We start from the raw sequence: 12,055 nt of genomic DNA, 5'->3' as shown, positions 1-12,055 counted from the left end.
GCTGTCACCAATGTGGTGCCATCCAGATGTTTTGAACCCCCATCAGCTGGCAGGAGTTCCTGGTCTAAAGGCTGGCAGAAGCCAATTTTCTGGTTGGGACTCACCCCCATGTTGCAATAGCTACATCAGGACCAGAATTCACTTTTCCACATGTCTTATTAATTTAGCCTAGTTCTGAATGGTGTACAGTGGTACCTCGGGTTAAGTACTTAATTCGTTCTGGAGGTCCGTTCTTAACCTGAAACTGTTCTTAACCTGAAGCACCACTTTAGCTAATGGGGCCTCCCACTGCTGCCGCGCCACCACCACACGATTTCTGTTCTCATCCTGAAGTAAAGTTCTTAACCCGAGGTATTATTTCTGGGTTAACGGAGTCTGTAACCTGAAGTGTATGTAACCCGAGGTACCACTTGTATAAGGACGGGGGAGTCACGGAAATGCTTTGAACAGCATGAACTAAAAATAAACTGCAGTGTACAGTAAAATAATTTATTGCTTCTTCCTGTACATGGCTTTCCTTACAAGTAAGGGAGATCCCTCTTTGTATGAATGGTGTAGCTGTGCTTTTTTTTGGGGGGGGGGGGGAGAGGTGTTATAAAATGTTAGCGCAATTGAGGCATCTATTTTAAAGGAGGACGGGTTTTTTTGTGGGGGCAGAACACCCAACAACATGGAACAATTTAAACAATGCGCTAGCACAGTGTTACGGGGCTAGGTGTTTCTGACCCTGTTTAATTCATGGTGCCAATCCTGCGCCTCCTTGGGGTAAGCGAGGGGCCTTTGCCAAGGTGGCCCTTTAAACCGGTCAGGAGTTCCTCTCGCCCATCTCAGAAAGTCCTGTTATCTGTTCCGCCTCTTTTCCTTTTTGCTCCTGCTGCTGTTGCTGACGGCTCCGTTCATGGCTGGCGCTGGGACCGCTTTGGCGTGGCCCGTAGCTTTTAAATGTTCGAAGAGCTTATTCCGCGACTGGAACTCGCAGCTGCAGGTAACGCACTGGAGGGAAGCTTCGTGCTGGCAGTGGGGAAGAAGAAGATTTGTGAGCCTTCTTTGCCTGCAAACAGCACAATCATTTACCGTATTTTTCACTCCATAGGACACACTTTTTCCCTCTTAAAAACTAAGGGGAAAAGTCTGTGCGTCCTATGGAGTGAATGCAGGGGGGAGGCAGGCAGGAAAAGCCCCCAAGAGCCGCACACAAGCTTCGTGCGGCTCTTGCGGGCTTTTCTCCAGGAGGGAGAAGGGACTGACGCAGCCAGTCAGTCCCTTCTCCCTCCTCATAGAAAAGCCCACAGGAGCCACGCGCTCCTTAAAGGGTGTGCGGCTCCTGTGGGCCTTTGCCCACAGCCAGAGAGGCTGCGCAAGGCTCACTGTTTTGGCTTCTTTAGCCTTGCGCAGCCTTTCCTGGCTGCAGAGGTTGCGCCCGGCTATGGCAGAAGCCAAGGCAGCGAGCGGGATGGATCCCGCTCGCTATCTTGGCTTCTTTGCTCTTTGGGGCTGGGGGGGAGGGAGGAAACCCGGGCTTCCCCCGCAGCCCCAAGAAGCTCTGGGAGAAGCTTCCCCCTCTAAAAACTAGGTGTGTCCTGTGGTCCAGTGCGTCCTATAGAGCGAAAAATACAGTAACTTCACCTTACAGGGGCAGAGCCACAGCACATATTTAGAGCACATGACTTCCTCCAAAGAATCATGGGAAAGCTCGTTCTCCCATGGCAGGCCTACAATGCCTTGTATTCTTAAACTACAGTTGCCAGGATTTTTTGGGACTACAATTCCCATCATCCCTGACCACTGGATGATGGGAGTTGTAGTCCCAAAACATCTGGAGGGCCAAGTTTCCCTATGCCTGTCCTAACCCTTATCTCACACAGAAGTGGGGTGGACCTTCTCACAAGGGAGCTTCCCTTCTCCCTGCCTCCCGCCCTGGGAGATCTTCCCTTCCCTTTCTCTAACACAGCTTGGGGCTGACAGAGGTGGTAAAAAAAGATGCACATCTAAAGCGCTTCTACATACCATTGCTTGATGCTCTGAAGATCCTCTTGCAGCAGAGCTTTTCTTTGTGTCTTTCGTTTTCTTCCCTTTCGCTTTCATATTGCTAGAAGAAAAAAAAGAAGAGGCATTTTCTTCCCCTGCACTGCCATCTCTGAGCACCCTGGTCAGCCACTCCTTGAGTTCAGTGGCACAGATGGAATTAACAGGATTCAAGGACTTTGAAACTAGCATTAAATAAAATAATCCTTTGCAGAATGTTCTTAAAAATGATCCCATTATACCAGGGGATAGAGCACCAGCAACTCTCTAGCCCAGTGGCTCCCAAACCTTTTTTTGGGCCCACCAACCCATTGCCAGTGCCCCCCACCCTATAAAAAGAACTATTCATTTCATGGCTAACTAAGAAAGGTAACACCACAATAAAATTCAAAATAATGACGATTACTTGCACATTCACTCAAAATCCAATTAATAAAACTAAATAGTTTTATTAACTGAACAAAACTGATTACCTTAACGTCTGTAGAATGCTCTCCCCAGAGAGGCTCACCTGACACCATCATTAAACATTCTTCTTTAATGCCTTTGGCCATTAAATGATCTATGGCCTATTAAAGCTAGTGTATGTGTGTGTGGGGAGGGAACTGTTATGATTATGTTGTCTATTCTTATGCTCTGTATTATGCTTTTATTTTTATGCCCAGCAAAATGTGTTCTTAATGTTGTACACCGCCCTGGAGTCTTTTGATAAAGGGCAATATATAAATGGAATAAATAGTAACAGCAGCACATGCTTTTTGATGTCTGATAGTCATTTTACACCTTCCGTGCTCCTTGTAGGCATGTCCAAAGTCAGTTTTGCAGGTCTAATTTGGCTCCTGTGGCAAAATCCTTAAGAAAGCTCAACAACTCTGGTCGGCCCTCACTTTATCAAATCTGCCCCTCTTTGAAAAAACTTTGGATACCCCTGCAAGGGGCTACACTGCCCACTTTGGGAACCAATGCCCTGGATATCATCAGGCTACACCCCCCACACCATTCCTGAATGCTGGTAGGGGCTGATGGGAAATGGAGTCCCAACAACATCCAGAGTGACACAGCTTCCCACGCACCTGTATGATTTAAATTGCACCACAAAGGATTCAAACCGCATTGCAGACTGCTGCGTCCAGCATCCCCACAACTTTAAACGCTTACCTTTTCACCTCTGCTTTGGGCTCTGTGGTGGGCTCTGCAGTTTCCCCAGCACTTGCATCTTCCAGGTTGTGGCTTTGGCTGACGTTTCCCGCTTCGTCAGTCTCGCTGCTCTGCTTGGTGCTACCGGCCTGTGTAGACGACTCCGCTGGGGGCTCCCCTGGGCTTCTGTCGCTGGGAGGGTCTTCCTGCGCCTGTTTGAATAAGAGAAGCATTCGTGACACCCAAGAGACACCGCAGAAATCCATATTCTAAGATCTAGGCAGGATCTACATTGATCTGTAAAAACGTTATTAAATTTAGTGTTATGTAACTCTCAATGCAGTTTTCCACTGTCGAAGGCTGGCTGCTCTACAGCGCCCTCTGGTGTCACATTTTAATAATGTGCTTTTAATGTTATAAGCAACCAGTGTAGATCCGTCCCTGGAACGGTGACAGGAAAACCTGTGCCCCCCCCCCCCAGATCAGGGGTGGGGGGTCCTTTTCAGACCAAGGGCCTCATTCCCTCCTGACTAATCGTCTTGGAACCACCTGCCAGAGGCAAAGGTGAGCAGAGCAATAAATGTGAAATGTTACCGTTGTACAAAAGGCAACTTTTTCTACCTGCACTCATTCCTCTTTAACCCAGGCAAGTAGGAGGCACAATCAGAGTCCAATGACACATTCCAGCTAGGCAAAAACACTCAAGGAGGGTGAAAAGCAGGACTGGTGTGGGGTGTGACTCAGGAAGGCATGCAGCCAGGGACCAGATACAAGATTCCTGTGGAGGCCACAGGCCTGATGTTCTCCCACCCGTGTTCTAGATGCTGCTGGGGTATGGGGTGTTGGGGCAGGGGTAGTACCTGTGGTCTCCACCCTGCACTCAGCTCTCACCTGTAGCTCCCAGAGCAGCAGTTCTCAACCTGTGGGTCCCTAGATGTTGTTGGACTACAACTCCCATCATCCCTGAGCTCTGGCCTTGCTAGCTAGGGGTGATGGGAGTTGTAGTTCAACAACATCTGGGGATCCACAGGCTGAGAAAGGCTGTCAACATGCGACAGCAGCCACACTCTGGGAAACACTTTTGACTGGCCAGCAGCAAGTCTATCAGGGCACAATCTACTGCGGATTCAGGGCACCCACAAATGCAGGCTTGCCAGGAACACGAGGGTTCAGAACTGGTTCTGCAATCAACTTCTCCTAGGGAACGCTGGGAAGCCAAGGGACCCCTTAACGGAACTCCAATTCCCATCATTCTTTGCAGGAAGAAAGCACTGCTGCAAGGTTACTCCCTTATCTGCCCCAAGTGAATCACCCTTCCCTGAACCAACACTCCTCTCATCTGAGAAACCAGGAGCTGCAGTCAGAAGGGAAAGGAGAGGGTGGGTCACCTCCATGGCTATTTAAACACACCAGGGAAGGAGAAGGGCAAAAGGGAGAGCAGCCGGGACCTTAAGAAACTGCACTCTGGAAACAGAGAGGGCCCAAGGCAAGCCATTCCCTTAACCTAGGAATGATGGAATCTATGGTTCCCGTTTTTTCCTCCTTAAAAGAGGGCTCTGCTTCGTTCCTGCCTGCCCTCTGGTGGACACCGGTGGGAGTGCAGCAACTTGAAGTCACCTGGCAGTCAAAGGGGTTTTACTACAGCCCTGGCCCGTCCGCTCCCCCTCTTCAATTGCGGTCCTCACTGGCTTAAGGGCCCTCAAAAGATGATCCCCCACAGGGAATTGGCAGCCCCACCCCCACCCCCAGGCTTGGATGCTCTCAAGGCCCAGTTTTCATCATGTGTTAAGAGCCATAATGAGAGAAATGGTTGTAGCGAGGATATCATTCAGGTTGCCTTCAACTGCAGATCTACTAACAGAAGCCAACGTAAGAATATAAGAGCCTAAGAATATAAGAAGAGTGCTGTTGGACAAGATGGACCATTGGCCTGATCAAGCAGATCCTTCTTATGTTCTCATGTGCTCATAGCCTTAGCCGTTTCCTATTGTGAAAGCCAATGTGGTACAGCACTTAAAAGAGTGTTGGACTAGGACCTGGGAAACCAGGGTTCAAGTCCTCCCTCAATCTGGAAGTTCCCTGGGAGACCCTGGGCCAGTCGCTGCCTCTGTTGTCGGGATTAACCATGCACGCCACATAACTGAACACATAAACTGAAAAGACAATTTGCACTCAAGGCATCTGCAATGGTGTAACTCAAGAGTGAATGCAGCCATTGCTGGTGGATATTATACAACACAAAACATGCAACAGGAATTCACACCAAAAAATAAAATAAATCTTACCATCATTGGTTTTTGTTTCTTTCTCTGCTTCTTTGAGAGCCTGTAAAAACAAAGTACTGTATTAAGATGTCAGTACTGCTCATTTTATTTTTTTTCTGGTAAAGGAAGCACTGTTTGTGGTAATTATTGTCATTGTTATTATTTACTGAATTTGTATACCACCCTATACCCGTAGATTATCAGGGTGGTTCACAACATAAAACCATAATTAAAAAAAACCCAAAATACGTAATAAAAATAAGAACAAAAACAACCCATTAAGCGTCCCTTCCACAACACATTTAAAAGGGCATCAGATGACAGTCACCCAAAGGCCTGGTTAAAGAGGAACGTTTTTGTCTGGGGCCTAAAGGTTACAAAAACCAGTACTGAGATGGTCACTGCTCTCAGACACACAATCTAGACAGACATGACACACAAGGAAAAAGGACTCAGAGGGAGGAGGAAAAAGCAAGTGCTTAAGTAAGAGCCATTCACTTTTATGGTCATAAACATGGGACCACTATTCAAGCAGGAGACAATCTTGCTCCATGCTTTTTTGTGACCCCAAACACGCTCCCAGCTGCCTAGCAGTGGCATTAAAGACATTGATTTTTACAAAATCCCATTACCAAAGGAGCTTTTACAGTAACAGCTGCGGGACGTAGGAAGCTGCCTTATATTGAGTCAGGCCACTGGCCCATCTAGTTCAGTGCTGCATCCACTGACTGGCAGCAGCTCTCCAGGATTTCGGATGGGAAGTCTCTCCCTCCTTGGAGGCGCTTGGGATTGAACCCGGGAGATTTTGCATACAAAGTAGACGCTCTGCCACATCTTTCCCCGTCTTGTAATAAGTACTTTTGTTTGGGTAGTTCTTCTGTCTCCTCTTCCTCGTCAGCATTCAGTTCATTCTCATCAGCCGCAGCAACAGAAAATCCCTCCTCTTCCTCCTCCAGTTGTTGCCGCAACAAGGCTACCATCTCTCTGTGCTTCTTGGACTTTTCGTGGTTCTTCATGCTGCAAAGAGTTGTCAGAGAGGAGTTATGAAGAGAGCAGCTGGGCCTGAGCAGCCTGACAACTGCAGAAGTGGATTAAACACAGGCACACTTGGGACAAGCGCCTTGGAAATCAATGCAACTTTCTTCCAAGAAAGTCTGAGACACGTGACAAGCAAAGGGTCTATATCAGGTGTCAGCAAACATTTTCAGCAGGGGGCTGGTCCACTGTCCCTCAGACCTTGTGGGAGGGTGGACTATATTTTTGGGGGGGAAATGAACAAATTCCTGTGCCTCACAAATAACCCAGAGATGCATTTTAAATAAAATCACACATTCTACTCATGTAAGAATACCAGGTAGGCCCCACAAATAACCCAGAATTTTAAATAATGGACACATTCTACTCATGTAAAAACACATGGATTCCTGGACCGTCCACAGGCCAGATTTAGAAGGCGATTGGGCCGCATCTGGCCCCCGGGCCTTAATAATAATAATAAATTTTATTTATATCCCGCCCTCCCCAGCTGAAGCCGGGCTCAGGGTGGCTAACAACACTAAAATAGTGCAACATTATAAAAACATCATAAGAATTAATTAAAATCAAATTGATGGCAACCATAAACTAAAGTATTGTAAAGATTGCCAAAGGAGGGAGTTAGGCTGCGCCCTGACCAAAGGCCTGGTGGAACAGCTCTATCTTGCAGGCCCTGCGGAAAGATGTCAAGTCCTGCAGGGCCCTTGTCTCTTGTGACAGAGCATTCCACCAGGTTGGAGCCGCAGCCGAAAAGGCCCTGGCTCTAGTTAGTCTATATATTCCCCCAGGAAAGCCAGTTTTCTTTTCAGGGGGTGTCAAGGGGGTTAGAAAAAGAGAGAAACTCACGCTTTATCGGTCTTAAAGGATTTGTCACAAGCAGGGCAGTAGAGATCATCATAAAAGTCAGCCTCGTCAACCTCTTCACTCAATTTATCTGAAAGAGGTAAGCAACAGCAGAAGAACCTGAAACGACTCAAGTAAAGATACTTGGAACAGTATTTCTACGCTTGATTACTCAGGGCTAAGTCCTACCGAGCAGCATTAATGAGGGTTACATTTTGAACTGAAGCCTTACAAGTGAGGGATAGTCACGCCTAGTCAAAAGGAAATCCCATTTCGCCTGTAATCCTATGCACAATTGTTATTTATTTATTTCCTTATAGCATTGAAATTCCAAGCTTTCCCTCTTCAGAGCTCAAGGTGGCAACCACAGTTCCCCTCATTCAACCGCCACAACAAGCCTACCAGGGAGATTATGCTGAGAGGCAGTGACTGGCCCAGTGTTCCCCAGTAGTTTCATGGCCCATGGGGCTTTGAACCCTGGTCTCCCAGGTCCTTGTCCGATACTCTAATCCAGGCACCCCCAAACTCGGCCCTCCAGAAGTTTTGGGACTACAACTCCCATCATCCCTGACCACTGGTCCTATAAGCTGGGGATGATGAGAGTTGTAGTCCCAAAACATCTGGAGGGCCAAGTTTGTTTATGTCTGCTCTAATCTCTCTTGGGAATAAATACCACTGGATTTCAGTTACGTAACAGCAATGCACTTGAGTATTTGTGCTGTCTTAAACTATAGCTGTTTCTTTGCTTAAAAGACCCGATGAACTGATTTGCTAATGTTAATATATTGCTGTTTTCACTGTACAGTAAGCCTGCAACTCATGCACATTTAATTCGTGCACATTTAATTTGTGCAAATTTGAAATTAAAAGGGGGCAGAAAGGGTGTGGGCATATGAGGAAAAAAATACTTTGGCAATCCCACCTGCCATTGAACCCAAAGTGCTTTGACTACACACAGTTTTGGTTCCAGGCATAATCCCCAGAACGTAACGCCAGTGTAATTTGTGGTCTTCCTGTATTTGTTGCAAACTGCAAGTTGACGCGAAAACCTCTGGCTGCTTGGCAAGTTCCCTAGTCTGGAACCCAGCAGAAAACACTGGCAGGTTTACCCGGTTCTGCCATTAGTGGCAAACTGCAATCTCTCCCTTACCATCTTTTGACTCCTTCTCTTCCTCCTTCTCTCCTTCATCAGAACCATCTCCAAACTCCTTTTCGTACTGGGCTTCCATCTGCTGCAGTTCTCGCTCCAGATCAGACATGACAATCCAGCTCTGCTCCTTATATTGCTCCACCAGCCTTTGAAAGGAGAAGGTTCGATTTGTGTGACATGCTTGGCTATCAAAACAGCCCCACCAGCAAAGAACTCTTGAATCTCCCAAACAGATGAAGCAGGGGCAGACTCGGGAAATACAGTGCCTGGAACAAGGTGCTTCCTTCCTCAACAAATATTGCCTGTTTTCACAATAATTCCTTTTGGGTATAGTTGATTCCCCCCACCCACCCCAGTAGGTAGCCATACCAATATAGGCACTGCCCTAAATCCAGCGCTGAGATGAAGGGACAGAACAATTTAGGAAGGACAAGCTGGAAAGTGTGCAGAAGAGGGCAACCAAGATGATCAAGGCTCTGGAAACTACCGTATTTTTTCGTGTATAACACGCCCCCGTGTATAAGACGCCCCCTATTTTTGAGGATTCCAAATTAAGAAAATGGGGGGGGGGGAATTGCCCCATGTATAAGACGACCCCCCCCCTTTTCTTAATATAATTTTAAAAGAAAAAAACCTAGTCTTATACATGGGAAAGTATGGTAAGTCTTATGAGGAGCGGTTAAAGGAGCTGGGCATGTTTAACCTGGAAAAGAGGAGAATGGGAGAAGATGGGATAGCTATCTTCAAGACTGTCACATGGAAGAAGGAGCAAAAGTTTGCTTTCTCCTGCCCTGGAGGGTAGGACTCGAACCAATGGATTCAAGTTATAAGAAAGGCGTTTCCGACTAAACGTCAGGAAGAACTTTCTGACCGTTAAGAGCTGTTTGACTCCCCTGGAAGGTGGTGGACTGTCCTTCCTTGGAGGTTTTTAAGCAGAGGTTGGATAGCCATCTGTGATGGGTGCTTTAGTTGAGATTCCTGCATCGCAGGTGGGTTGGACTAAATGATCCACAAGGTCCCTTCCAACTCTACAGTTCTCTGATTTTATGAGTCCCTGAACCGTTCAGAGAACATGAGGCACAGTGGTAACAGTCTCTGTCTTCAGGGCTGGTGTCCAGCATAAATGGACAGCCACCTAGGTCCACACCACCACAGAGGCCCACTGCGCATGCTCAGAGGCTCTGCTCCCCTTGCTGCCGCTCCCCTTCGCACTTCCTGCCTGTCCCCACCACTCACAGCGAGAACGCAAGCAGTGACAAGAGCAAGCGGACCAAGCAGATGCGGGGAAGAAGAGGAGTTTGGATTTTATATCCCGCTTTACCCGAAGGAGTCTCAAAGCGGCTCACATTCTCCTTTCCCTTCTTCCTCCCCCACAACAAACACTCTGTGAGGTGAGTGGGGCTGAGAGACTTCAGAGAAGTGTGACTAGCCCAAGGCCACCCAGCAGCTGCATGTGGAGGAGCGGGGAATCAAACCCGGTTCACCAGATTACGAGTCCACCGCTCAACCACTACACCACAGGGAAGCTGTGGCGCTCCAATGTTTCTGGACTCCACTGGCTTCAGCCAGCATGGCCAATGGCCAGGCGTGATGGGAGTTGAGGTTCCACAACAATCTGGAGCCCCGCAGCTTCTCCATCCTTACGTCAAGTTCCCTTTCTGGGCAGTGGTGAGGATTAGGGCAAGCAAACAGGGCATGGCAAGTGCATCTTTCCCAAGCCCACCCCGCAAAAAACGTGGGAGCCAGCACTGTGCCCTTCCCTATGTCTCCCCCTTCAAACAGACAACTGCATTTCAGGAAGAAAACGTCCAGCCTCGCCTCTGGTTTGATGTGCTAGTTTTCTACAGGCAGGGATGGATTATTATTTTTTGTTATGCATTGCAAAGGGTGGTGTTCTTTTATGGATCCTTCCCTATTTGGCTGTCGCAATCTGCAAAGGATAGGATATATACCATGAAAATAAATACCGTATTTTTCGCTCTATAAAACGCACCAGACCACAAGATGCACCTAGTTTTTGGAGGAGGAAAACAAGAAAAAATATATTCTGAATCTCAGAAGCCAGAACAGCAAGAGGGATCGCTGCGCAGTGAAAGCAGCAACCCCTCTTGCTGTTCTGGCTTCTGTGGTAGCTGCGCAGTCTGCATTTGCTCCGTAAGACGCACACACATTTCCCCTTACTTTTTAGGAGGGGAAAAGTGAGTCTTATAGAGCAAAAGGTACGGTAAAATAAATCAGCGACGGACTCTCAGCTAAGAGAAAGCTTCCCATACTTTGCTTGCTTCAGTTTCTGCTTCCGGCGCAGCTCCTCCGCCTTCTTCGCTTTCTCGGCGTTCTGCTCTTCCAGAAGCTTCCGGTGCGCCTGAACCCGCTTGTCCCTCTTCCGGATGAAGGCCACCAGCTCACGCACCAGCTCATTGCGCTCCCGCCTGGCTTTGTCGCGCGTCTTCTTGTTCTCCTTCTCCATCGCTCGCTTCTCCCAGCGGTTGGAGGCCTGCCTGGTGTCGTACTCTTCCTTCCAGGCAAAATTCTTCCGGGTGCAGAAACTCTGCCAGTATCCATAGAAGGGGTGAACGACCTACTTGGGAGGAGAGGGGAGAGAGAGCACAGAAGGAAGGATCAACAATTAACTCCCTTTCAAAATTAGTCCTTTAAAGGGACGATTTAGAACCCCTTTTGGACAGGAAGGACTTGGCCACTGTAGGCCATGGCCTAGCAACTGACAGGCTGGATTGCTGCAATGTGCTCTACATGGGGCTGCCCTTGAAGATCAACTCAGAAACGTCAAAGCTGGCCCAAAATGCAGCTGCCAGATTAGTGGCAGGGTACTTTTCAGATTTCACTTAGGCTCTGTTTCCAAACAGCTGCCCTGGCCGCCAGTTTGTTTCCAGACCTGATTCAAGATGCTCACATTAGAGTTGGAAGACCTAAATCACAAAGGCCCCCAAAAGACATGGAAGACGACCTCCTTCCCTACAGACTCTCTCGGGTATCAGGATCAGAAGAGGGGGCCCTCTACTCCACGGAGGTGCCATGGTAGATCTTAACATGTTCATACAGAATGGCTCACCATAGGAGCCTAGATCACCAGTCTAGATTTCTGGAAAGAAGCAATTGCACTGGTGGAGAAGAGGAACGTCCACTACGTAATACCAGTGTCAGATGGTAGTGGTGGTTGCTCGTGAGTAACCAGTCAGGACTCCGACCTGCCTTTTACAGGTTTTGTTTTGATGCAAAACTATTTAGGGTACAGAACCACAACTTCATATCTGCCGCAATCGCTAGCAAAACCCGGGAGTGGTCGTTTCCGGGTCCCTCCCCCCCAGCATAAGAGCTTAGTCACCCCCAGCCTTTTCCTTCCTTCTTTGCGTTTTACACCTCTGCGCAAGGTGGGCGACGGAAGAGGCGTGCTTCCCTCCTGGCCGGCTTGGCCAGGAGCGGTGCTGAGGCTCTCAGCAGCATCCTCTGGTCCCTTCCCCTCTTTCCCACCGGAGGTGTGGCTTTCCCCACCGCAGGAAGAGGAACTGCTTCTCAGGATTTTCGGAGGTTCCCTGTATCCCAACTGCCCCTCTGCCTCCCTTCCCTGTTCTGCTGGCAGTCC

General features: G+C 48.3%; 1 protein-coding gene across 1 annotated transcript in view; it reads right to left on the bottom strand.

Moving 5' to 3' along the window:
• Positions 1 to 577: 577 nt before the first annotated feature.
• The window catches only part of DNAJC21 (DnaJ heat shock protein family (Hsp40) member C21), a 19,138-nt gene continuing 7,660 nt past the window's right edge, over positions 578 to 12,055 (bottom strand). Inside the window, exons 5-12 of the mRNA XM_082242019.1 lie at positions 10,728 to 11,032; positions 8,455 to 8,600; positions 7,308 to 7,395; positions 6,285 to 6,443; positions 5,448 to 5,487; positions 3,184 to 3,374; positions 2,008 to 2,089; positions 578 to 1,011 (exon numbers count right to left, since the gene is read on the bottom strand). Of these exons, the coding sequence (XP_082098145.1) occupies positions 841 to 1,011; positions 2,008 to 2,089; positions 3,184 to 3,374; positions 5,448 to 5,487; positions 6,285 to 6,443; positions 7,308 to 7,395; positions 8,455 to 8,600; positions 10,728 to 11,032 (1,182 nt within the window). The 3' untranslated portion in view covers positions 578 to 840. The remainder of the gene's footprint in view (positions 1,012 to 2,007; positions 2,090 to 3,183; positions 3,375 to 5,447; positions 5,488 to 6,284; positions 6,444 to 7,307; positions 7,396 to 8,454; positions 8,601 to 10,727; positions 11,033 to 12,055) is intronic.

Source organism: Podarcis vaucheri (assembly GCF_965113315.1).
Source record: "Podarcis vaucheri genome assembly, chromosome: 11".
Taxonomy (NCBI): Eukaryota; Metazoa; Chordata; class Lepidosauria; order Squamata; family Lacertidae; genus Podarcis; species Podarcis vaucheri.
This window is presented reverse-complemented; position numbering and strand designations above follow the sequence as displayed.